At 42.4% G+C, this 27,599-nt stretch overlaps 1 protein-coding gene across 1 annotated transcript in view; it reads left to right on the forward strand.

Moving 5' to 3' along the window:
• Window positions 1–27,599, forward strand: part of ANO2 (anoctamin 2) — a 340,778-nt gene that overhangs the window by 166,060 nt on the left and 147,119 nt on the right. The window contains exons 11-14 of the mRNA XM_072766166.1: window positions 4,431–4,565; window positions 11,612–11,772; window positions 16,660–16,742; window positions 22,983–23,093. Of these exons, the coding sequence (XP_072622267.1) occupies window positions 4,431–4,565; window positions 11,612–11,772; window positions 16,660–16,742; window positions 22,983–23,093 (490 nt within the window). The remainder of the gene's footprint in view (window positions 1–4,430; window positions 4,566–11,611; window positions 11,773–16,659; window positions 16,743–22,982; window positions 23,094–27,599) is intronic.

Genomic DNA, 27,599 nt, shown 5'->3' on the forward strand with positions numbered 1-27,599 from the left:
CATCTATAATTGGAAGATAATAACGCACTACCTCATAGAGTTGTGAGGACTGAAAAATGAGACTATTTAGAATCTTCTAAAAACAGAGCTTGGCAAAGAATTAGCCCTCAATAAATTTCAGTCATCATGGCTGCTGTTGTTATCCTGGCAAGAGCACTAGATATGGCAGGGTCTGATGACAAGGGGTCAAGATGCTTGCTTTGCCAGGCACTAGGCATGTGACCTTGGACAAGTCTCTTTATCCAGAGAGCTTCAGTTTTCTCATTTGAAAAAGATGTAATGAGAATTAAAAGTGGAGCCAAATAAGACAATCAAGACTGGAGCGCTAGGGCAGCTTGTGTTTGTTATGTCTTATGTCTCTCCTGCCTTCTCATTTTCCTACTTTTCTTCCAGAAGGGATGTGGACTAGAAGGGAAGGCAAGATGAGCACCTATGAGGAGGCAGCTCACAGTATCACATGGGCATGGAAATAGGAATTGTAATGATGTCCCTTCTTTCATTCCCCATATTGGTAATATATGTATTATCGTTCATCGTCTTGATTAGTCTGACTAAACATTTCTCAATTTATGGATCCTATCAAACAACCTGCTTTTGGTTTCATTGACTTTCTTTTTTTATTTTAAGATTTTATTTATTTATTCATGAGAAACACAGAGAGGGAGGCAGAGACATAGGCAGAGGGAGAAACAGGCTCCCTGTGGGGAACCCAAAGTGGCACTCCATCCCAGGGCCCCAGGATCACAACCTGAGCCAAAGACGGATGCTCAGCCACTGAGCCATCCAAGCATCCCTCATTGACTTTCTTTATTGTTTTTCATTCTCACTGATCTGTGCTCCCTACTTTATTATTTCTTTCCTTCTGCTTGCTTCGGATTGAATTTATTCTTTTTCTAGTGGAAGTGCAAGCTTATTGATTCAGAGCTCTCTTATGTTAGTACAAGTATTCAATGTTATACATTTCTAAGTGTTGCTTTAATGGCATCCCACAACTTTTGAAGTGTTGTGTTTTCCTTTTAACTCAATTGAAAATACTTTCTAATTTCCTTTATTATTTCTTTTTAGACATTTCTTTGGGTTATTTGGAAGGGCGTTGTTTACTTTTGAAATATTTGTAGAAATTTTCAGATATCTTTCTGCTGTTGATTTTTATTTTTTTTAAAGATTTTATTTATTTATTCATGATAGACACATACACACACAGAGGGAGAGAGAGAGAGAGAGAGAGAGAGAGAGGGAGAGAGAGAGAGAGGCAGAGACACAGGCAGAGGGAGAAGCAGGCTCCATGCACCGGGAGCCCGACACGGGACTCCAGGATCGCGCCCTGGGCCAAAGGCAGGTGCCAAACTGCTGAGTCACCCAGGGATCCCCTGTGCTGTTGATTTTTAATTTAACTTAATTGTGGTCAGGGAATAAAATTTTCATTACTTCAATCCTTTTAAATTTGTTAGATTGACTTTATGACTCAGAAAATGGGGCAGCCTGGGTGGCTTAGCGGTTTAGCGCCGCCTTCAGGAGACCCGGGATGGAGTCCCACGTCGGGCTCCCTGCATGGAGCCTGCTTCTCCCTCTGCCTGTGTCTCTGCCTCTCTCTCTCTCCTCTCTGTGTTTCTCATGAACAAATAAATTTTAAAAATCTTTATGACTTAGAAAATGGACTCTCTTGCTGAAAAGAATGTATTTTCTACCGTTCAGTGGATTGTTCTATAAATATCAGTTAGGTCAAGTTGGTTTGTGGTGACTTCTGTGTCCTTAACTGATTTTACATCTCTTTGTTCTCTCCATTACTTGAAAGAGAAGTGTTGGTGTCTCCAATTTATACTTGAGATTTTGTCTAATCATCCTTTTAGTTCAGTTGGTTTTTATTCTATGCATTTTGACGTATGTAGGTGATCTATGCATTTTACTGCATGCATTCAGGATTATAAGGCCTCTCTAATGAAATGAATGATCATGTTGTCATTCATTAATGCCTCTCTTTATCCCAGGTGATATTCTTTGTTCTGAAGCCTCCTCTGTATGTCCCAGTTTCCTTTTGACTCATGTTTGCATGGTATATCTTTTTTCATTTCTTCACTTTTTTTCTGTATATGCCTTTATAATAAAAATGGATTTGTACATTTACATTTGTTATCATTAATGTATTTATATTATAAAACCACCATCTTGCTATTTGTTTTCTATTTGTTTTGTCTGTAGTTTGTTTCTGTTTTTCCTCTTTTCATGACTTCTTTGCAAATATGTATATTTTATGGGCCATTTCATCTCCAACATTGGTCTATTAATTATACTTATGTTTAAAATTCAGTGGTTGCTCTAGGGTTTACAGAATCCATCTTTAACTTACCATATTCCATCACTATTTTTGCTTGTTACCAATATTTCTCTGCCTTTTATGTATTATTGCCTTCCTCCATGAAATTTTGACACTACACACACACACACAGTATATCTGTTTATGTTCTGTGGCCCTAAAAAACATATAGATTTTGGCCTCCAAAGAACTAGTTTTATCCCTATGGATAAATTTTCATTCTCTATTGGGAGCACTATTTCATGTAGTATTCTGGGTTGAGTTTTTTTTTTTTTTCTTTCCATACTTTAAGGGTGTCACTCTATTATCTTCTGGCTTACATAGTTTCTGCCAAGAAATTGACTGTAAATCTAACCTTTGTTCCTTTGCATATAATATCCTCTTTTTCTCATCTTCCCCTCCCCAGCACCACCCTCACCCCCACTTCAGCTTAATTAAAGATTTTTTATCTTTGTTTTTTAGATTTGATTAAGATACGTGTAGGTGTGTAGGTTTCTGTTTTGGTTTTAATATTTATTCTGCTTGGGATCCTCTGGAGTTCTTAGATCTATGTTGGGTTGTTTTTGATTAATTTGGAGAAGTTTTTTAGACATAATCCATTCAAATATTTCTTCTGCCCTCCTTCCCTTAATCTTTCTGGGACTTCAGTTACATGTATGATAGACCCTAGGATGTTATCCTCTTTCTTACCCCTCCCCCAAAGCAGACTGTTGATCGTTGTCACTCAGTGATTGAATGAGAGATGATGCTGGGAGGTGGGTGTACTTCTATGCCTCTCTGCAACTAAAGAGGCCCTTCCCAGTTTCCTACCTTGACCATTACCCTCTTCATGAGTACCAGATGGTGGTCATTGGCTGGGATCTTGTGAATGAGTGTAAACCTCTCTTGTAGCTGGAGTTCCCAAGTGATTCTAATCTGTCCTGCTAAACTATACTCAGCCTTTCAGAGTTTACAAGATTATATCTTTTTTTCTTTGTACTCATTTTAATAACGATGGCCTTTTTCTCCCATGCTCTGCTAAATCTGAAACTGTTTGCATGTCCTATCTTTCCTTGGAGGGGCCTGTCTTTTTTTTTTTTTTTTTTTTTTTTTTAAATTCAGTTCATATGATTACCCTGCAGCCTCCACTCTCTGATGGGTTCAACGAAAGTTTGATGTCACAGATTATCCAGATTTCCCTGGTTGTTAGGTGGAAGTCACATTTTCTTACCACTGTCTATATCTGAGGTGGGAGCAGCACCTCTGGTAGTAGATAAATAGATTGTACTCACTGTACTTATTCTTTTGTCCTCACATCAAAGAGTGGGCTGCACTCCCATCTCCCTACTGTATTTTGTGTCAGAGCCTCTTGGGAAATAAAATATACTGTTTCTCTGTGGTTTGTATTTTTTTCATCAGGTGTCCATCACCAATATTTATTTAAAGGAAAAATTTAGTTTTAGAGACCTTGTGTGATAATTTACTAATAACTTCCTGCACCTAGGGATCAAAAAGATAATGGATTATTAATGTTCTCTTTAAAATAATCTTTTTATTATATTATTAGTTTCAGAATGCAGAAAGATAAAAAATAAAGAAATTAACACCACCTGTAATCCCATCAGCTAAAGAAACCATTGCTAATCTTTTACCAAAATGCTTCTAGTCTTTTTTCTATGAATTTAAGGTTGGTGTATGTAAGTCCACATGCCCACCTATATAATTTGCATATTTTGTTCACATAAGCTAGTTCTGAAAAGGTGTGTTTTTCTGTGGGCTGTGGTACTCATGAGATAATGATGTGTTCCTCATGTTTGTCTGGTAAAGATGCCAAAATAGTATGGCCTATTTTCAGTTTGCTGTTAGGGCTGGATTCCTTCTAGGGGCTATTTCATGTGAATAGCCAGGATTCCCTGGTGTGTGTGTGTGTGTGTGTGTGTGTGTGTGAGAGAGAGAGAGATTCCCAGGGAACATAATTCATAACTGAAGAGACTGGTTCTTTGTGCTGAGGTCCTTCATGCACCACCTAACTTTCATCTCTTTGTTTACACTGACCCGTTGTCAGGTTTAGAACAAACTGAAATGGGAGAGATGGATGGTGTTTGTCATATGTGTTGTGATTTTCTTTCTTTTTCAGAAAGTATTTTGGAGAAAAAATTGGACTGTATTTTGCCTGGCTGGGATTATATACGTCATTCCTTATTCCTTCTTCTGTAATTGGAGTGATCGTGTTTCTTTATGGATGTGCAACAATCGAAGAAGATATTCCCAGGTGAGATGACTTTAAAGAAAAAGCCTCAGTTCCCACATGGTAGTAGTTTAGAGTTTCATTGCAGTTGAAAGTACAGTTCACATGCTTCCTTCCAAAGTCCTCACCCTCTACTCTCTCCTCCCCTTACCACACACTAACCTCCCTCCAGAGACAGATCTGGGAACTCTAGAGCCTGGGAATGGCTTCCGAGCCTGCTGGGGGCGGCTCCCTCCCTTTCCTAGTTAAGCTCTTCTCCAGGGCCAGGGTATGATGTGGGCAACTGGATTCTACCTGGTGGAAAAAATCTATGCCTGAGAAATGTGCTTTCCCCTCCACTTTATGACTTTTTTCTCTGGATTCTCATAAGACCCAAGGTGGGAAATGCTGAGTGGCATTGGTAACAATCACATGTCTATATGGTCAAACACTAATGGGATAAAATTCTGTGAGGCTGCCCATAGAAGCAGGCAGCTCTGGAAGTGAGAAGGGCCCACCCTCTGGTTCAGGAAGTCAGAAACTTCAGGGGACAGGCCCCAGAGTGGGGCTCTTGGAGAGCCAAGAGAAGGAACAAAGCTGGTCCTTATGGTGAAAAGAGAGTCTTCAAAGAATAGTAGCACTTAAAAATAGCCTACTTAGGGTGTGGGGTGGCTCAGTCAGTTAAGCATCCAACTCTTGATTTTGACTCAGGTCATGGTCTTAGAGTCATGAGATTGAGCCCCCAGGGGCAGGTGCCGCTCCACAAGCACATGCAGAGAGACTTGGTCGTTGGCCAGGCCCTGCCGTTGCATCAGCAGTTCTAGGTCCTCTGGCCTCACAGTCTTACGGCCAGCATGAGCAGCAAATGCCTCCAAGTCGTCACAAAGATGCTGGAAATACCTGTCCAGGCATTTCTCCACCATCTCAACAGCCTTCTTCTCCATGGGCATCTTAGCACAGAAGCTAAAGAATTTCACATAGTGGCTCAGTCCAGTCTTGTGGGGATCTTGACAGGGCCTGGAGCCAGGGGCTCGGGCTCTGGGAGGAAGCCGGGTCAACAGAGGCTCCAGAGGAGTTAAAACTCCAGAGGAGATAAGACTGCAGTGCTAGATGGTGGGGCTGGTTCAAGAAATTGAGGTCGCCTGGCCTGAGGAAACTGAGTGGTGCTGGAGGCCAACTCTGGACTTGCTCTTCTATCAGAGATATCCTCATCTTCTGAAGATCCTTTTGGCTCATTAGTCTCAACAGCTTCTGTCATTTCTCTATATCCCTTAGAATTTGCTGTCCTGACAGGGCTGGTGCTGGGTGTGGAGCCTGCTTCAGATTCTCTCCCTTCCTTGGTCAGTGCCCCTCCACCCTGCTCACACTCTGTCTCCTCTCTCTGTCTCTCTCTTAAAAAAATAGCATCCTTTAGGATGGACAGCATTACATAGTAGCTGTAAGAGTGGATAGCTTCATTCCCTGAATCTTCCTTCCCTTGGCTGTAAACAGGGATAATAACATGTGCCTAGTGATGTTGTTGTGAGGATTCAAGGAGACAATGTTTGGCACACAGTAGAATATTAATAAATAATTGTTGAAAGAATCAACATACGTGGAAATAAAGTACAAGTCGCAAGAGAGACACTTAACTTATATTTAGAATTTAAATCTCTTGACATATTCAGCACCGTCCTTGAAAACCAAAGCATGGTTAATGTATTTTATTTTATTTTATTTTATTTTTTTTAAAATTTTTTATTTATTTATGATAGTCACAGAGAGAGAGAGAGGCAGAGACACAGGCAGAGGGAGAAGCAGGCTCCATGCACCGGGAGCCCGATGTGGGACTCGATCCCGGATCTCCAGGATCGCGCCCTGGGCCAAAGGCAAGCGCCGAACCACTGCGCCACCCAGGGATCCCTGGTTAATGTATTTTAATACTTTTTCAGTTGCAAGTGATAGAAATGCAACATGAACTAGCTGAAGAAAAAGAAAAAGAAAAAAGAAAAGAAGGAGAATCTATTATGAGGATTCTGGGGTATATCAGGGAACACAGTGGCAGGCATGTGGCTAGCATAAGGGCCAATGGAAATAGGGACTCTTGTTTATTTCCCATCTCTGGTTCTTTCCTGTATTTGTTTCACTACAGATTTTCCCCATTGGATATAAATATTCCTACCAATAGCTCATAGGTATTGTTTCTTAGAGCTTTCTCTTTGAGTGGTTCCATATGAAAAAGACCTATTGGCTCACTTTGGTTTAGGGTACAGGCCCTGGGCCCATAGTTGTGGCTGTGGGGCAGGATCACATTGTACCAATAGGATGTTCCCTCAGTAGCCAGGTGAATGAGGACACTGGACAGACTGTGGGTGTCCACTGTAGTTGGAGGAAGTAATGGCCATTCTGAAGAAAGGGCCAAGAGCTGGGCTCCTTTGGGGAAAGGAGTTAGCAGTTATCTCTTCTTGTTACCATCTACATAATCTACAGAAATGGTCTTATAAATTAGAAACTAGGGTTGGTGTTTCCAATAGTTAGAACAAAGCTAAATAATGGTATAAGAGACAAGGATTTGGATATTTTTGTGTATAACACTCCAGTACCAGCTGCTCAGTGTTTTGACTGGGAATTCTATGACCTTTATCATATAACATATAAGGTGGAGGTTCTGCCTCCCTCAGGCCACCTAGCATGAGGGAAAAACTAATACTTACCAAATACTTGCCTTGTGCCAGGTATGGTGCTGGGTGTTTCTCATGTACTAGTTTCTTTGATCCTGTAGAGATCATGGTTGTAAATTGTTAGATTGGTTTTATTTTAACCTAACAGAGATGGAGAAATTGATGCTAGTACAGTCATATAACTGGTCCGACTACAGCAACTAATAATTGTTACGATCCTGATTTGACCTCAATTGTCTCCTACTCCAAAATCTTTACTTTTCCCATAAGATGTGAAGTCTTGGGCACCTGGCGGGCTCAGTGGATTAAGCATCTGCCTTAGGCTGAGGTCATGATCTCAGGGCCCTGGGATGAGTCCTGCATTGGGCTCCCTGCTCATCAGGAATCTGCTTCTCCCTCTCCTTCTCCCTCTCCCTCCTGCTCATGCTTATATTCTCTCTCTCTCTCTCTCTTTCTCTCTCTCATAAATAAATAAATAAATAAAATCTTTAAAAAAAGATGTAAAGTCTCCCAGAAGGCTCATATCCTCCTTGGCAGCCAACTGGCTTTGCTTGGTGATTTCTTAGAAAACATGGCTCCCACGTTTCTCTTGCCCAGTTTGATCCCTAGAGAGCTGGGGCTCAGGTTGATTCAAACTAGAAAACTTTACACTGTGCATGGAAAGCCAGGGCCAATGTAGAGGGTGGGCCATCGGAGTGCCGGTTTACATCAGGATTTAGGACGTATGCCTTCGTTCCTCATCTGGGAATACATCCGATGGTGACCATTATAGCTGGAAATGACCATGGTCTACACATACTGAAAAATATATATCTATACACATGCACTCATATATGGTATATATGCATGTAAAATGTGATCATTATCACTGCAGATGTATCTTATTACCTGTCAGAATGTACATTATTTCATAAACTACATATAGCAACCCATTAGTGGATTGTAGAATCAGTGTAATGGTTATTTTTTTAAATGAATGAGAATAAGATAGCAAAGAGTAGAATGAAGTATAATGTTAGTACTCATCACAAGAAGGAAGTATGGGTATTGCTTCATGAAATTTTAGTTAGCTATATAAGTATGTTTATAGAGGAGAGGGGGAATATATATATATTTGCATACTGGAATCTGATATAAAAGATCACTTTTAAACTGTAGGTCACAGTCAAAAAAAGTTTGAAATTAATGTTGTAAAGCTGAAATTTTGGTTGTTGGTTGTTCAGACTCAGGTGGGATGTGATAAATGAAGATGTAAATAATAGAAAAAAATAAGTGTATTATGAATATTTTTTTAAAAGGACTGCTCTTTAATCATAATTATATACCCATCAAAAATCTAGGCTCAATGGACTTGATGAAAATTCATAAAATAGCACTCCCTATCAACAAAAGGATAGTCTTTAAATCCTAATACTGAATCTAAACAAATTCATACTCTTCTGGGATCTGTGTCTGTCACCAACACCTAAGCATGATTAAAAACTTGTACCATTCCTGGGGTTACTTTACAGGGTTTCTAATTTTGACATTAAGCCTGGAGTTTACTATCTATGTATCTTTTTTTTTTTTAAATGTGGCCTTCATCCAGTTCTCCCCAGTGGTTATGTCTCATATAACTTTAGGACGATATCAAAAGCAGAAAATTTACATTATGTGGAACTTTAAATGGTACCTTTTATCTTCAGCAACTTTGATATATGAGATACAAATATGACTTATGAGAAATAATTCCACATGTGAATGAAATATCTATAGAACTTTACTTATGCCAAAGGGTTGGTTCCATTTATTAGGTACTTGCTTATATGGGTAGGAAAGACTGGAGCGTTAAAAAAAAAAAGGCTGATTGATCTAAACCATCTTATTAAAAAACAAAAAGGTTACTTCAGGTCTGAGACCTTAACAGCAGACACTGTGTCTGAATTTCTGGAATAATTGCCATGTTGCCCCTTCTCCCTTCACACCAGCACAGCCTTGCATCATCTAACTTGTGAGCAATGAGTTACTGATTAAGAACACCACTCACTTTGGGGTTCTGGTTCAGCTGATTGCTGGGCCATTTATCAACCTTCTTGTGCTTTCTAGAGAAAATGATAGACTGGAGAAATACAGCATTCGATTTATAGGCACAGTTGCTTCCAACTAGAAATCCATGGATTATGCAGTTCATGAATAACCCAGATAGGATTTCAATTCTAGCCGAGTTCCTCTCATCTTCCCACTTCTCTTTTCAGCCTTGCCTAGGCAGGCAGCCTCTCTCAGAGAATGCAAAGTCTTTTTAATATCATCCTGGGGCAGAATTTCTCCAGAATTCTGTTCAAACTGCTTGCATTCAAACAGACAAACAAGCAAACGATACGACCCAATACATATAAAGCATTCTGACTTCAAATTTAAATGATCTAGGGAATAGCCATGCGATGGTGGCTGCCATTTCGTACAAATGATCAGCAATTGACTGTCCTCCCAAAAACAGACATAGCACTTATGTTTCAAAGTGCTTTGTACTTTGTTAGCTAGTTGCTAGCACATTTTTCATTCCTGACCTTTTGGCATTGACTGCTTTTGATTAGGATTAGGCTAGGAGTATCCCTCCCCCAAGTCTATGTGTAAAAAATAAAATAAAAGCCCCAAAAAGCAAAGTGACATCCCTGACACACACATATACCTGAAGGGCAGCATTGAGGAACCTCTTATGTTCTCAGACATGGCTTAAACGCACAGCCCCTTACTAAAATTTATATGGACCAACAGTTTTCTGTGTGAATCTGTTTTCTAGGAGGGGACTCTCCTCTCTGAAAGTAGAAACTCCTTCTCAATGATACACCAGTCACTTGTCTGACCCAGAAGACAGAATAAACCTTGCTCTCTAGTTACCCATAAGAATGTGCCCAAGTGAAACCAGCATGGCTGAACTTACTATTAAGATGTTATTATTTAATATTGTCATTGTGACTGAGTCACTGCTATTGACACTTGCCAATAGAGAGCTTAGCACAAGTCAAGTGGAGGAACGAGGATTTATTCTTAGAGACCTAGAGTTTCCATTCTCTCACACAGAAGGCCTTTTCTTGCTGTGGGCTTAATACCTCATTAAAAACAAACTTGAAAGCTGGGACTTGACAGCCAGGGACAGTCCTCAGGAAAGCCCTTCATCTTCCTAACGAAGGGGAGCTGGATCCAGGCACCCCTTGACTTCTGGGTTTCATCTAAGCACTTGCATTAGCACATAGGGTACCAGCCAGCTCACCCTGGTGATGGCCTCCCACTCATCAGCCATGCTCTGTAGTACCCTCTGCAGCCTCTTTCCAGAGGGAACACAGCAGTGGTTTTCAGTGTAGGACCCCCTGCCTCCCCATAACTGTGTCTCCAGCTGCTCCATGAGAACAGCCAATGCTTCATTTTCATGAAATCTTGAGTTCTCCACCCTGCTGCCCCAAACAATGAACATAACCACCTACCCATTCCCCAGGGGAAACATTACACACCAGAGTGATGAGTTCACTCATTTTCCTACCAATATGTAGTGTGGAGGGACGCTAGGGAAGCCAATTAGGGCTGGTAGTACTTTGGTTCTTATTCGCAAGCATTCATATAAGCCTGAATTTATTGGATAGCTAACCACCGAAAGAGTGAATGGAATTTCAACTATATTCATTAGTCCACTAAATAGAAATATACTGAGACTAGGTTAGAATATAGCTAACGGTTATTTGACTCATGCTTCTCTCTATAAGTATCATAGAATCTAGACTTTGGAAGAAATTACCCTATTCTTTCATTCCCCCTAGTCCCATTTCATGGTTTTGATCATTCTTATTAGGCTGAGGTTAGATCCCATTCTACAAATGTTCATGCAGCTGGTGCACTTGGAAAGGGCCTCTAACCCAGCTCTGACTCCAGTCTTCTTCACGTGGCTTCTCCTTGAGAAATTAGAGCTTGTGTTGATCCAGCCATACTCTTGTGTTTGCTTCTCCTCATGACCAGGTCTCACACATCTGTGAGGCAGCCAGTAGGGTTTAAGGAGACGATCTGTGCTTGCATGATGATGGTGAAATCCAGTTTCAGACAGGTGATGGATTCATAGTTGTTGGTGCTCCCCACCAATCTCTTAGACTCAGCACATTTTGAAGGGACTTTATGGATCATCCTCCAGTGTACAACATTCCTGGCAGTTGCTCATGAATTTTCTGCTCGAATACCTCTAATGACGGGTCCGTACCTCAGAAGGGGCCCACCCGTTTCTTTGGAAAAAATACAGGAATAATGCTCTCATGGCAAAGAATCCAATTCCAATGTCTTTAACACACCTCACTTTTGGAGCAAATAAACTTGGCCATGGATTTGGAGTGGGAGATGTCTTTAGGGTAACTTGCTTGTGGTGGGTCCTGTCTTAGCTCTCATTGACCCAGCAACCTCTCTCTTCCTCAGCAAAGAGATGTGTGACCAGCAGAATGCCTTCACCATGTGTCCCCTGTGTGACAAGTCCTGTGATTACTGGAACCTCAGCTCAGCCTGTGGCACAGCAAAGGCAAGCCACCTGTTTGACAACCCTGCCACCGTCTTCTTCTCTATCTTCATGGCTCTGTGGGGTAAGTGGTAATACCTTATTTTAGTAATACCTTAAATGGGTACAGTGACCATGCTCTAAAGCCCATATCCTTTGATTTATGTTCTTTAGTATTTAGTCTTTATACCTTAAGAAGTATTTTAGGATCAATAGATTTCTCTCTTTTACTTTTATATGTGAGTAGTACTAGGAATTCCTCCATGGTTTTATGTATTTTTTAAAAGATACGAGATATTCATCTTGTATTAATCTCATGTAGAAATTATTCAGAATTTGAACCCCACACATGTTTGAAAAGGAGCGGGAAAAATCAGAGAGGGTGACAAAACATGAGAGACTCCTAACTGGGAAATGAACAATGGGTAGTGGAAGGGGAGGTGGGTGGGGGATGGGGTGACTGGGTGACAGGCACTGCGGGGGGCACTTGACGGGATGAGCACTGGGTGTTATACTATATGTTGGCAAATTGAACTACAATAAAAAATATACATTAAAAAAAAAAAAAAAGAAAATCCCTAGCACACGCATGAGGAGCTCCAGATATATCTACTAAGATAGGGGAAGTCATCAATGTCCACTATAATAACACTCAGAGTTGTGGGGTGACTACCATAGCCACAGAGTTAGCTGGTGGGGAAGGTCGGCCCAAACTTGATCTCCTGACTCTAGATTCTGTGCAATTTCCGGACACCATGAGTGCAGACGGTAGAGATTTTACTCAATGCCAGAGTAGTGTTTTCAGTATTTCCACCAAAGGGATTTGTGAAGGAAAGAACAGATAGTTCCATCATTTTCTTCCTCCTCCCTTTGTCTCCCCAGAGTATTAGGGTAATAAACTTTCTCTGGGCCATAGCCATCTGACCATAAACACACACACACACACACACACACACACACACACACACACACGGAGACACTTCTGTTCACAAACTGGAATGGAATAACCCAAAATAATAACCCTGTGATAACTGGACATTTCCAAGAAGATACACCCACATGTATCATACAAGGAACAAAGTCAACATGGTTCAGCCCATCTTGAGTAGCCACCTGATTTTCACTTTTTACTCATCATTGGATATGCAGGCCCTTAGTTTCTCCATTAGATCACAGAATGGCAGGGCTGTGATCCCACTGCAGAGGATGCTTGATTATCTCTGACTCCATGGGGCCTGGAGGACATGCCAGGATGGGACCATGAGTCACACATTCCTGAAAGTGTGAAGAGGAGAGAGGGAGAGGTCTGTTTTCAGTAGTGCTAGGAGTACTAACACAAGCTTTTTCTGTTCCCTGTAGGGACCTCTCCTTGGGTGGAGATAGAACCAGACTGGAAAGATTGCCATATTACTAGGCCACCAAGGAACATTTCCAGGGGACACTCTATTCTCTATTCTCAGGTGGAAATGCACTGCCTAGGGGCACACAGGCAGTAGTCAGCCCACAGAAGTAGGGGCAGAGAGTAGGAGGAAGTGACACTTATCACCATGTGGCTCTGGAAGTGTTCCCAGGAGGAACTCAATAGAACCAGCTGAGGCTGAAGCTTATTGCCTAGGGAGCCTTAGGTAGCAGCTCTGTGTCTGCTTGTTAAGCAGGACACCTCATGATTACCCCAGATCCATCAGAACTGATTTGGAACCTGGAATGCACATTCAATGTTTGATACATTGCAATCCTAATTCCCATTTATTTGTCTTAAGGGAATCCCATGACTTGAGTGGCTATAGTTTCATAATACTGAGTCCATGATCCCTTACAGACTTCCCTGGGATGTAATTCCTTGTTGTAGAGAAACTTGGTTTTCAGTTGTACTTTGCCACTCTCAAGCCCCAACAACAACCTCATCTCTTTCCTCAATAGCTATAATTAACAGATGCCTCCTACCCCCCTGGGATCTGTGGTAATTTACTGCCGCTGCCCCTGCCCCTCTTGCTCCCTCTCATGTGGCAACACAGGAAAAGCATAAAGGGTGGGATGCGTCAGAGCTTCCTGGCATAGTGTGGGCTTCAGTTGTGTTTTTTTTAACAGCTTTGCTGTGTTTTATGTGATTGTGTATTTGGTTGCAGCAGCCAAGAGCCGCTGGGCATGATTGCCTGCAAATTACAATTAAAAATAATAGTACTGCCTCTCATTACAATGATTATTATGATCAGTGGTGCTGTGCGTGGTGGGCCTGGCCTGAGGCCCAATCTGCCAGAAGGAAGACTGGGGAGAAGTGGTTCTCTGCAGAGAGACTCTCTGTCAGTGGAACCATAGTAGGGGCTACTGAGCCCGGGCGCATGGAGGGTGCTGGTCAGTATGGACTGGGTCTGTGGAGCCTTCAGGCCTAGCTCCCAGCTCCTCTGTGGTTCGGCTTCGGACTCTAGGGAGCTTCAGAAAGTGAATGAAGCCTTACTGAAAAGGAAAGTAAAGGGACAGGGTTTCTGAACTCTGTTCTGAATAGAAGTTAAGAACATTGACCTAGGGGCCAGGCGGTCCTAGATGTGTGTCTCACAGTCCTACTCCTTACCAGCTGGGATCCATCACAAGACAGTGCAGATCTAGCTCTGTGTCATAAAAGTCAGCACTCTTAACCCAGGTACCATATACCTGGGGCAAGATTCTTAACCTTTGGACATCATCATGCTCATCCTTAAGAATGGTTAAGGAATACCTACCTCATAGGGTTCTTGTGCTGGGTGAATGAGATATGTGTGTAGAGCACTTAGCATAGTGCCTGGCATACAGTGCACACAGGAGATGTGAGCTGTTCTTTGCCATTATGACAATCCTCCCTTGTCCTCATGACTCCTCTTCAGTGACTTCTTTGCTCCCTCTCATCTGTTCCCATGGTCTGGCTTCTCTTTATAGAGCCTGCAGTCAGGAAGCATTCTGAGCCCTGCTGTATGCAGAGCCCTCCTCAGGCACTGAGACAAGGATAGGAAAAGGAGAGACGCCCTCCTCCCCACCTTGCTCTCAGAGCATCCCCAGCCCCATTCCAGTGTTGGGAGGTCAGGATGCACTTATGTGAAAAAGCCTCAAATCCAAGGGAGAAACCACATGAATCTGTGCACTGTAACACAGCACCATGTAAAACAAATGTAGCTGTTAGCAACTGCGCATTCAATCAATCTGTGGGTGTTTGTTCTGCTTAGTTCTGTGCCGTGCCCGAGGTAAACAGCCAGCTAAGAGCTGAGGAATTTCACAGTCCAGTTACTATGCTGCAGACCTGAATGGCAACCAACAGTGCAGTGCTGCACACAGTGAAGGGCACCGGGGGTTTTCCTGGTGGGTGGTGTTAAGGTGTGGGGGTGGCCTCAGAGAGTATCACTTCCCTTCCTTTCCAGGGCACTGGACTCTAAGTATAGTAGAAGTGTAGAAAAGAGGGTGGCCCAAGCAGAATGGATCAGGAAAGCATGGTGGTAGGCAGTGGAGGGCAGCATAGGGAGGCAGGACAGTTTGCATGAGTTGGAGATGGGAAGGGCAATGAGGAGGTGACCGTAGCAGTGATGCACCTGTGAGGTTGTGTTTTGACAGACCAAAGGAATGGATTTAGTAGACACATGGGTCAGGCCACATACAAAGGATCCCCCCATCAAGAGAAAAGAACTTAAGACAATAGGGAGCCATTGAAAGTCTAGATGGGGGAGTGTTGGCATCTTCCCTCTCCTCGCCCCTTCTTCACTGCCCCGGTGTCATTGTTCTTCAAGACTCGGCTCACATGGCTTCTCTGGCAATCAGAACTTCCTCTGCTGCCTGCCCACAGCCTTTTACTGTGCCTTTCTTAAGGCCCTGATCACTTTGTGCCTTTTATTGTAGTTGTTTACAGCCATTCCCTATAGACTGTAAACAGTTTGAGAGCAACATCCACATAAGATTCACCTGATCTCCCTCGTGGTGTCTAGGAGAGTGTTTTGTGTATTACAGATACCTCAGGCAGGCCCAGTTCTTTGTGCAGGATTGGACATTTATTCCAGCTTGCTCAAAGAACAAGAGCTGTGTTATAAGAAAGCAAGAAGCAAGCTCATGGGTGCAGGTAATGGAAGGGAGCCAGGCTTCTGGGAACTGGAGCTGGAGGAGCTGTCAGAAATCCTGGCCCTTTATCCTTTTGGGTATTGGCTGTGTGGCTCATCCCATTCCTGCTTCCTTTTGTGTCTCTTGGTTTCAGTTTTCAAAAGAGAGAATCTGCATGGTCCCTCAGCAGGCTCTGGATTAGGTGTTCAGACCTGGTATGACAAGCCACGGCTGTAGAGAAGAGGGGTTGGTTTTCCCTGGACCATGTTGGACTGGCCCTTCAAGGGGCTGCAGGTGGCAGGCAGACTGACTGGCATGTGGGTGTGGGAGTGTAGGGAGGCCCTCAGCAGCTACTTGCTAAACAGATGGAGGGCTGGGCGAATGCCCCTTCAGGGAGAGGACTCTGTCAGTGGCATGCAGGCTGCCTTGGAAGGCTGAGACACTGGAGTCAATGGAACCATTAGGAGACTGTTACATAGTCTCAGAATGGGATGCTTGGGGTCCAGAGAAGGGAAGTGGTGCCAGAGACACAAAGATGGGAAAAAGAGTGAGGGCTCTGAGGAAGGGGCAGGAAGAAAGAATGTATGTGTAGGGAAGATGAACATTGTCAAAAAAGACTACAGACCTTTCCATTCTCGTTTTCTTCTTCCTTCCATCTTTCTTTTATTTCTAGAGGTCACTGTTCACCCTCTTCTCATAACCTAGATGTGTGTGTGGGTGTATCTCCCCTTACATCTATCAGGCTCTCAGGGATGGGTAATGTTTTGAGCAGTTCCAGCTAGAAGTAGGAGGAAGGGAGTAAGTGCTTTAAAGAGAGCCCAAAAATTTGAAACCTCCAAGTTTATCCTCCACCCCCATTGGTGAACCCAAAGGGTACTCAAAATCCATTCTTTAATAGGATTTCTTCTTTCTTTTTAAGCTACCATGTTTCTTGAAAACTGGAAGAGATTACAGATGCGGCTGGGCTACTTCTGGGACCTGACTGGTATAGAAGAGGAAGAAGTGAGTTCCTTTGCATACTTTCTGGGCCCTTGCTTGATTTCATTCTGGAAATAGATTTTCTGGAGTGAGATGACCACTTAACATTTGGGGTCACATCAGCTAGTCACTGGCTCCATGGTCTTAACCATGGTTGATATGCACTGAAGTCAAGAGTTCAAATCCCTGCTCTTCTCTTGAGCAGCAAGAGATTGGACCTGATGGGTAGTCAGATGTCCTGGTGAACCTCACTGGAAAAAGAAATGGCATGAGAGAAAAACCTTGTGGTAGCTTTGAGATTTAACTTGACATTCCTCTACCTCCCATCTCCTGGGTGCTAGTGTGCATGAAGCCAGAGAGCAGGAATCGCTATCATGTAACCCAGAACATGCATATGTCAGAACACCTCTGTAAGCCTACTGAGGACCAAGGGAGAGGTGTGGGTGCCAGAGGCTGATTGCCTTTGATGCCTATGGAAGGCAAAAGAAGCAATGGACTACTACAGTGTAAGCCAGTAAAGTATGGGTCAAACTGGCGGATGAGCTAAGGGCAAAGGGTAGGTTTTTTTAGAGTCTAGTTTTATGGACAGATAATACTTAATGACTGAAAACAAATCAGCCTTCCCTCTGGCTCCTATGAGAACTAGGGCCCCATTCCTGATGTCAGGAAGCTGGCAATGAGTAACGTGTGCACAGTTGCTCACAGTTCTTATCTATTCCTGCATGTTCCCATTGACTGAATAGATATGAATATTGTATAGAGGCTCCTGATATTGTGGACATTGTTGTTGAGGTGCTGAGGACAGTGTCTGGAAAGACCAGAAGACACTGGCATTTGCCTGAGTAGTTACTTGCAAATCCTGGCCACAGGCATTATGGCAGCTGCATGGAGAGCAGGCCTTTTCTGCTTTCTCCCACAGTAATGGATGTGTCTCACCTTAGGCTTGGGATTGCTGGCTTTGTGGCCCTGTTGTCTTATGACCAAACAAGTGAAATCCCCAATTTAGTCTTGTTCTCAAGCCTGCATGGCTCCATATGTCTATAGCATGATGTCATCTCTTCTCCTTGATGCTCTAATGGAGCAGGTGGGCATTTCCATTACCATGCATTGAGTATGTGTGCTCACTGTATTCCAGCCCGGTGCATTCAGCATATGCTTGGCGACCATCATGGGTTCTGCGGCAGGTCAGAGAATATACACTTGGATTCTACCTTTAGAGAGGATACAAATTAGGAAGATAAGCATCAGGGAATAATGAAAGCAATTGCATTTCTTGGGGGAATAATGGCCAAATGAGTGCTTCCAGTAAAAGTGGGACTGTGGGGGTGGTCTGGTTGGGACATTCTAATCATACGGGTTCCTTCTGCTTCAGCAGAGAGATTGACAAGGGAGTTTTGGCCACGTGTGGGGAAGTGGGAGCTCTGTTCTCCTAATGCAGGGCCTATCATGTCTCCCAAGAAGAGAAGAAGAAATGTCCTGGCATCCAGGCCTAAATGGGTCCAGAGACAAGCTAGGTGTGTCTGCTAGGTAGAGCTGTGGAAGCCAGCCAGTCTCCGCTAGGAGGTGTAAACACACACAGAGAAAGCCATAGGTTATGATTCGATGCCTTCAAAAATCTCAGTCACAGGCTTTTGGAAGGGTTGGAAATATAATCAATTTTCTTTCTGTAGCCAGGTTTCCTGCTTTCTGATGAACCCAGAGAGCAGTGGTAACCTCATGGGAGGTACATGATCTCAGGAACTCTTAGGCAGGCTGAGAGGGGTCTGGCCAAGACTGGTTTGCCTGTGGCACAAGTCGATGTTCCTCATGGGCTCTGGTCGCTCTTCTGGGTGAACTTACTGCAAAGTGGCTTGGTTCTACAGCATGGTTTGTGTGCCCTGAGTGTGCAAGCCCTGGGCCAGGCATGGTTGAGAGGGAGGACAGCCTTGTCTTTTCCTTAAACGTGTTTATATTTCAGACTAGAATATCAAACATGCTTTAAATTCAGTATAGTCTGAACATACGCATTAAGCACCTACTATGTACCAGTTTTTATTTTTTATTTATGTCTAATTTTTAAAATTTATTTATTTATTTATTTATTTATTTATTTATTTATGATAGTGAGAGAGAGAGAGAGAGAGAGAGAGAGAGAGAGAGAGGCAGAGACACAGGCAGAGGGAGAAGCAGGCTCCATGCACCGGGAGCCCGATGTGGGATTCAATCCGGGGTCTCCAGGATCGCGCCCTGGGCCAAAGGCAGGTGCTAAACTGCTGCGCCACCCAGGGATCCCTGTACCAGTTTTTAGTATGGAGTATGGAACTATGTCAAACAGTCTCTGAGTAGCTCCAAAGGCTTACATTCAGCTAGGGTGCTTTCTGGCCTCTGAATATTTAGAATGTGATGGTGAATATGTAAGAGAAATTTCTTCTGGCTAATGTAGCCAGAAGGGGAGTGCATTTTTTTTTAACCTGAGTTTTGAAGACTGGGCAAATTTCACTCGGTAGCAAAGAGGGGAGAGGGTGCCCACAAGGAGAAACAGCAAGCAGAAGTCTTGATCTGGGAAAATTGTGGTGTAGATCAGAAAAAGCAAGATGTCCAGAAAGTGCAGTGCAGTTGGATGCAGGAATGGGTTTGGGGATGGCCGAAGCAATAAATACAGGCATGTAGCCAGGACAGGGGGCTTATTGACAGCTGGTCTGTGTCTCTTGTAGGTCATGGGAAGGCATAGAGGGCAGGATAGAATTATATTTATGACTTTGCAAGAGTCCTAGGACTTATCTGAAGTGTGAGCAGGTTTAACATGCATTCAGGTGAGGAGCAGGAGCATACCATGGCAGGTATGACTTGGACACTGGGGAGAGGGAGACAGGAGCCCTTGGAGGTCATGATTAGGAGTTTTTTCTATTTTAACCAGACACTGTCTCCAGGTGTCAGGAATATTCTCTGGGCCAGCTTTCTGTAACCCTAAGACATCATGCTTCTCTATGGTCTGCATTAGGAGATACTATGTGGGCCACACCAGGAAGAGTTGAACAAGTGGTGTGATTCAAGTCCAGGTGGCAAATCACGGAGAAGTGGAAGGAGGGTGGAGACTGCTTTCTTTCAGGGTAGGGAAGGACATGAACAACCAAACCCAAGATCAGCTTCCTGGGTCGGTGTGGCCCCTGCCTAAGGGTTCCTCCATTTGGAACCAGCAAGGACACCTTGAGGGACTTACTGAAAGACCCTTTGGATCCTGTTCTTGCTGAAGGGAGGCCTGCCAGACCTCAAGAGTTTTTTGCTCTGACATGGGCTAATCTTCAGCTCAGGGGGCCTCCCTCCCTGACCCAGTTAGCTTCTATCAGGCCCCATGTGTTCCTCTGAGAGACTGTGGTCTTATCTTGACACAGATGTCCTTCCCTCTGTCTCTCCCATCCCTCATCTGTCATATCAAATTTTAGGTGTCCTACATGGCTTCCTAGCACAAAGGAAGCCAAATTCTCTACCTACCTTTTCTGACCTCAGTACATATTATTCTCCTCCTTGCTCAGACCTTCTAGCCACATAGACCTTCATTCTCTCCCAGGTTTATGCCAGTCTTTGCACTGGCTGTTCCCTCTGCCTAGAATGCTCTAGTCTCCACATGGCCTGTCCTTTCTTGGCTTTTCCATCCCATCCTAAATGTTACCCTCCTCAGACTCAGGGCCTTCCCGGAATCCCCATTCTAAAGCAGCCATCTTGTTTTATTTCTTCTACTCTTCTTATCCCTAGCTGCTGGCTTCTTATTTGTGTGTTCGTTTGCTTATTGTCACCTTCCTTCACTTGAAGATAGGCTCTACTGTGGCCTCAGAGCCTGGAAAGAAGTGCAGAGTGCAGCAGGAGCTTGAAAACTCTTTGATGAAGACATTTGTTGACTGTGTCTCTGGATTTACCTCTTTAGATCAAAGAAGGCTGGTCCTGAGCTGTCCTTCAGACAGCTCCTGAGGAGACCAACAAGGTGGAAGCCACTTTGGGAATATCTCCCAGGGTTTTAGTGGGAGGAGTTATGTATTTCTGGTGATTTTGCATCAGACTACCAACCCAGAGAGACCAGGGTGTACGAGGAACATTAGGAATAAGGAGGACCCTCCCATGGCTGGGTGCTTTGGCCCTACAGGGGCTAGATTCTGCTCTGGTCAGGAGCTCAGTTGTCCAGCTCCCTGCCTTTGAGGAATTCTGTAACCTCACCTGATCTTCTTGGCCACAGACAGAGACATCCTTGTCTGACCTGCTTTAGCTGGAATGCAGAACAGCTTAAGACTCTTCTTTGAGAGTCTTGGACTCCTGTTTATATGCTGAGAATGCTCAGCTTGTTCTAGACAGATGAGGGATTTTGAATGGGGGTCTCGCATGGGATGAGGTGGGCCATAGCCACAACTAGAGAGATGTGAGGACTATCTTTGGAAAGTCAGAGGCAGGTCAAGAGCAGCCCTCCTAGCCAGTAGGGGAAGTTCTCAGCCCCTTTGCCGGGTATGAAAGGTAGAAACAACTCTAGCTAGAGGGGGTTTAGAATCCACATAATCATACTCACCGAAAAGATATTGCCATAGCTTTTTTAATGAAAATCTTGTACGGAAATAATAAAAATGAAAAGTACCAGATTTCAGGGGCATAGAGGCCAACTTCAAACCAAAGTTCTCAAACTATTCCTGTGGGACGTTAACTGATGGGGACAAAAGGATTTTTGCAAGAAATGTTGGGTTTAAAAACATTAGGCAAGTGTCTTCACAGTAGAACTTTTCAGAGCTTCTGATATTCTCTAATATACCTCTCTCAAGTGGTATATCGTGTGGCCTTTTCCAATCTCTTAGACCCTGGAATCCCTTTTTAAAAACTATAAATCTTTTAGCATATGCATTAGGAAATGATATGGTGGAGAACAGATAAAGGTGAAAGACAAAATCAGTGAACTTCACAATCATTTAGAGATTTCTGGGTGCTCTGCATGGTGCTCATTACTATGAGAAATACAAAATAAGATAGAATAGATTGCAGATCCTCATATTAGTATAAAAGGACTCTCACGTCCAAAACATCTAGGAAATAATAGAAGAAAAATACATAACTAAGAACTGTGTGTGGTAGCAGCTATAAAACTCTAGGCCACTTGAAAAACAGGAGACTCCCCCAGGTATGCTGTAGCAGAGACGTCTTGGAAAAGATGGGGCTGATGCATGTTTGGAGATCAGTAATGATGGGATGCCTTAATACCCTTGAATTTGTCATGTTGTATTGGTCATGTTTATAAGCCACACGCATGGTTTCTCCTCTCCAATGTCATGGCATGTCCTGGGAAAGCCAAAGACGGGTCAGGAGACTAGCTTGTTGGTTTTTGGAGTCTCTAACGTGTGAAGCAGTGGTAATGAAATGTGTGTTCTCTGAGTCAACTGTGAGCCAAAGCCTGAATCCTTGCCTAGGAGTTATCGATAAATGATGCAGGAACATGAAGCCCTCACACCTGTAAGATATTCGTCCTTGGACGCTGCAGGGAAGACCTGCCAATGAAGCCAGGTGTACACTGTTAAATTCTCTTTGAAGTAAGTCATGCATCTTCCTGCTTCAGCATCTGCATTGATTTGACTGTAGTCCTCTTGATTAGTTAGGTGCTCTTTCCCATGCCTGGTGACTCACTATTCAGGTTTGTATTGCTGAATGGCTCAGTGATATCTCTTGAGCATTGGTGTACTTGCCAATGAGTTACTCACCTAGGCTGTACAGGAAACAGGTTCAGGCAAGTGAGTTTTAAGATTCCCTGTGGCCATCTTTAACTTTGATGTTTATTGGTCGCCATTTTAGTTTGCAGAATAATGGAGCAGGAAGAAGTTGTGTCATTGTCCTAACTCCCAGCTGTGGGGTACATCTGTTTCTCTAGCTGGGATTTGGCTCATTGAAACTTAAAGTTTGAGGCATGAGGATAGTTAGTTAGTAGGATGACCAGATGCTTCTGTTCATATCAGTTACCCAGTTAACATTTCCTCTCTCCTTTCTCACTGGTGCCATCCCCAGGAACGTGCCCAGGTTTGGTTTTCAGTGTGGTAACAACTGTTGTGTGTCCCTTCTCTCTCCCCCCACATTGTGTTCCTGGTCTAGACTCCTTGTGATCGTGTGTGGTGTAATGGTTCATGTCCAATAGCATTTGATCCTAACCTGACTTTACTGTACTTGTGGTGTCTGGTTATAACCCACAGGCTATAACCCACAGGTTATAACCACAGAGTCACTCTCTGCCTGTTTACTAACTACACATTGACTCTTGGGTTTTAGGAACATTCCCGGCCTGAGTATGAAACCAAAGTTCGAGAGAAAATGTTGAAGACCAGCGGCAAGTCAGTTGTCCAGAAATTGGGTACCAATATGACTGAGAATGAAGATGAGGTAAGATGTTCACCTGCTGTGCTCTGTCTTTTTTATTTCTTAAGATCCTGTTGTCATTTCATTTGGAATGCCTTCATGGACAGAGACTAGACTAAGGGAAGGGGTTGATAGGAACGGGACAGGGGGGAATGATTCATGACCCTTCTTATTGACCTGCGCTCAGAGCTCATTGGGAGTGGGCCTTTGCCATGACTTGGTTTGTCTCTCTTTCCTGGGTGGCAGTGTTTAGGCAAAATGGGAAAGCACATTAGAAAAGAAAGAAACAGTTTCAGGCCTGGTTCCTCCAGAATCCATCACCTCAATATCTAATAATGATAACAACCACCATACTAACTAGCATAATGGTAGCTAACCCTTGTCGAATGCTTGCTCTAGGCTAGGTCAGTCTCAGTGCATTATATATTTTATTCTCACAATAAATTTGTGAGGCTGGCACTCTGGTTAGGCAGATGGAAACTAATGAAAAACAGTTATGTTCATAGCTTAAGTCAGTTGTCAGAGGTCACCCAGCCAGGAAATGGTGAGTGGATCTGGGATTCCAATCCTGCTTCATCTCTGACAGTCTAGTGCATCTAACCACTATGTAAACCTGCCTTTCAAATGCAATGAAGAGGTCCAAGCAAGAAATGACTCTCTTAGGGCTGGCAGAGGCAAATTCATGCCTGCACTCACTTGAACTACTCATACAGTGTTCCTTATATTTCATTTTATCTAGGTGGGCTTTCACAAGTAGATGATAGTGAACCTGTTTTCTGAGTCCTATTTCAGAATTTTAGGATGGCATTAAGACATTAAAACAGAGCTTCAGAATCTGTGCTGTGATCTGTAAATACTCATAGTGTGTGTGAGCTGAGGGTACGGTGTAGGGGGCTCCTCTTTGGCAGTGCCTGTCTGCTCTGAGCTCCACCCTTCTTTGAAACCAAGAGTGAGTGAGAGAGAGAGAGAGAGAGAGAGAGAGAGAGAGTGTGTGTGTGTGTGTGTGTTTATGTCTTTCCTAATCTGGCTCCTGAAAAAAATCAACAAGATTGGAAATCTGTTGTTTTTGCATGTGTCTTTTCTCCATCTTGGATTTGAATTCAAATTTCATTTAATTTTACATTCTTAAAGTTGGAACCATTCATGTTAACATGCAAATTTATTCAAGCACCAAAACAGAAGAATGTGGTGTTTTTGAGCCCAGAACACTGGCTTTTTTTCTTCTTTCTCTTTCTCTCTCTCTCTCTTTCTTGAGAAAACAAGACTTAAACAGAAGAGAAAGAGGGTGGCCCTCTGAGTTATTTTTTTTTTCCTAGACAAGAAGTAAGTCCAAGACCACCAATTATTCAGGGAAATAATGAATTCATTCTTAGGAAAGCCTAATCATCACCACCACCCTCATCAGAAAGCATACATTTTGTGTTCTGTCAGCTTCAGCAACTCCAGGCAACCTTCTTTCTCCACACCAGAGCAATATACAATGGATAATTTTATGGAAATCACATGTAACTTTTATTGACCACTGACTCATTTAATTTTAATTCCATAGACGGGAATGCCAAGGAGCTGGAATTGCGTACATTGAGGCTGTGGTTCTAATATAAACTTTGCTTGGATATATATGCATGATAGGTTGCATAACTTTCAGGAACCATGAATAATTGAAAAACATCTGAATGCATTATAAATGATACATATGTTTATGTTTTAGCATTCAACATCTATTTCCATTACACTGTTGAGAATGCAAAGCTCAAAGCATCTAATGTCTTATGGGCACTGGGGAGAAAATGACCTTCCCAGATGAGCAGGGCAAGATGAAAATGGCCTGGAGTTGGATTGTCAGCATCCTCCTCATGTTCCCTCCATTCTGTTAATATTGTAAATATTTTGTTCTTGCTATAAATCTAGCCAAAGGTGGGAAATGATGGGAGGAAAACATGTTGCTGTCTGATGGGACAGATGCTATTCATACTTGCAGGAAGAGTCAAGGTCAATGTTCATGGCATAACATGGCTCTGGGGCACCCTCATCTGTGGGATATTTAGGAAAGGCACCTTCTGCTGGGGAATAGACAGAGACTAAGACCCAAAGTCTAGCTGGTCGTCTTGGATATGTGCCTTTCATCCCAGAGGATCATCTTGTCTCTGCCTTCACTGTGACCCTGAGGCTGCATATCTCCTTACTTTCCCTCTTTTTGGATGATTAGCTACCATTTATTGAGACTCAGAGTGGTATGGGAATTTGCTGAAGACCACATAACTTGTAGGGAAGCTGATAGTCAAACTCCGCTAGCTTCACCTAATCCCCAAGGCCCATTGCTCTTTTTAAGTTTGTAGATACTGGGCCCATTGTTAAAAATATCTTTATTGAGATTTAGTCCTCAGACTATAAAATTTACCTGTTTAAAATCTATAATTCATTAGTTTTTAGTGTATTTGCAGATTTGTGGAGCCATTTCCATTGTCTAAGTTTAAAATATTTTTATTACCCCAAAAAGAAACCCTTTCCCCAGTAGTTACCAAGCTCTGGGAAACAACTAATCTATTTTGTGTTCTATGGAATTGCCTATTCTGGACTTTCATGTCAGTGGAATCATGCAAAATGTGTCTGTAGCTTCTTTCACTTGGCAAAGCATCCTCATGATTCATCCATGTTTTAGCTACATCAGTACTTAACTCTTTTTTATTGACAAATAATGTTCCATATTTTGTATATACCTCATTTATCAGTTGATGGACATCTGGACCCACTTATTGGGTATTATGAATAATGATGCTATGAATATTTGTATACAAATTTTTGTGTGGATGTATGTTTTCATATATCTTAGATGCATAAGTAAGAGTGGAATTACTGGGTCTCATGGTAGCTGCATATATAACACTTTGAAGAACTACCATACTATTTCTCAGACTAACCATGCCATTTTACATTGTTTTAAAGATTTATTTATTTTAAGAGAGAGTGAGAGCACAAGCATGCATTTACCGGGGGAGGGGGAGGGCAGGAGAGGTAGAGAATCTGTCCTTATACCAGTGCCACATTGTTTTAATTACTATACCTGTGTAATAAATGTTGAAATTGAGGATGTGATTTTTACTTTGTGCTTCTGTTTCAATTATTTTGATGATTCTGAGTGCCTTGCATTTTTATATGAATTTCATGATCAGATTGTCAGTTTCTGCAAAAAACCCAAGCTAGGATTTTTGGTAGGGATTGCGTTGAATCTGCAGATTAATTTAGGAACTATTGCCATCTTATCATAGTAAAGTCTTATAATCTATGGACATGGTATATCTTTTTATTTAGATCTTCTTTAGTTTCTTGCAACAGTGTTTTATATTTTCAGTGTACAAGTCTTGTACGTGTTTTGTTAAATTTGTTTATGATTATTTTATTCTTTTTGATGTTATTAAAAATGTAATTGTTTTCTTAATTTCACTTTTGCATTGTTTATTACTAGCATATAAAAATATAATTGATTTTAAAAAAATATTTATTTATTTTAGAGAGAGAGAGAGCCTGTGAGTGAGCATAGGGAGGGGCAGAGGGCAAGGGTGAGAGAAACTCCAGCACACTCCTATTTGAGCTCAGAGGTTCACATGGGGCTTGATCTCACAACCCTGAGATCATGACCTGAGCTGAAACCCAAGAGTTGGATGCTCAACTGACTGTGCCACCCAGGGACCCCTTGATTTTTTTGTATATTTATTTTGTATCCCACAACTGCTGAACTCATTTTTTAATTGCTTTTAGTGAATTCCTTAGGATTTTCTATTTATAAAATCATGTCATCTGTGAATAGATGGTTTTATTTCTTCCTTCCTCAATCTGGATGCATTTTATTTCTTTCTCTCCCTATCTCTCTCTTTCTATTTTACCCAGATGATTGCCCTGACTAGAATTTTTTGTACAATGTTGAACAGAAGTGGTGAGAGCAGACTTCCTTGTCTTTTTCTTGATCTTAGAAGGAAAAAAAAATCAGTCTTTCACCTTTAAGTATGATGTTCACTGTAGCCCATTGCTTTTTTGTTCCCTCTTTATAAGATTTCCCAGAGAACAATTTATATCACATCATCATGATGTTGATCTGAAATGAAACATTCTATACTGTAATGAGGTGATGACTACCATCTCCACATTGTGGAGGTACAATGTGGTATGACTGATGGTTGGCAGGGTCATGGTACTCTCATCAGGTAGATAAACTTTTCTCTGGGCCTCTTCTGCTTCAGCTGTCACATGGGGAGATTGAATTATAGCTTCTGCAGTTCTAAGAGTTGGTAGCTTTCTTTGTTTATATGATGATGTTGGTCATTAGCCCATAACTTTGGGGCATAGACTGTTCCTTATTTCTTAGATGTTGTTAATTTAGATATTTTTATATTTGTTTTTTTTTTACATTTGCCTTTTTTAAAAGTTCTTACTTAAATTCCAGTTAGTTAACATACAGTATAATATTGGTTTCAGGTGTACAATATAGTGATTCAACACTTCCATAGAACACTCAATATATGATTTACTTCA

The sequence above is a fragment of the Vulpes vulpes genome, chromosome 8 (genome assembly GCF_048418805.1).
Source record: "Vulpes vulpes isolate BD-2025 chromosome 8, VulVul3, whole genome shotgun sequence".
NCBI classification, from domain to species: Eukaryota; Metazoa; Chordata; class Mammalia; order Carnivora; family Canidae; genus Vulpes; species Vulpes vulpes.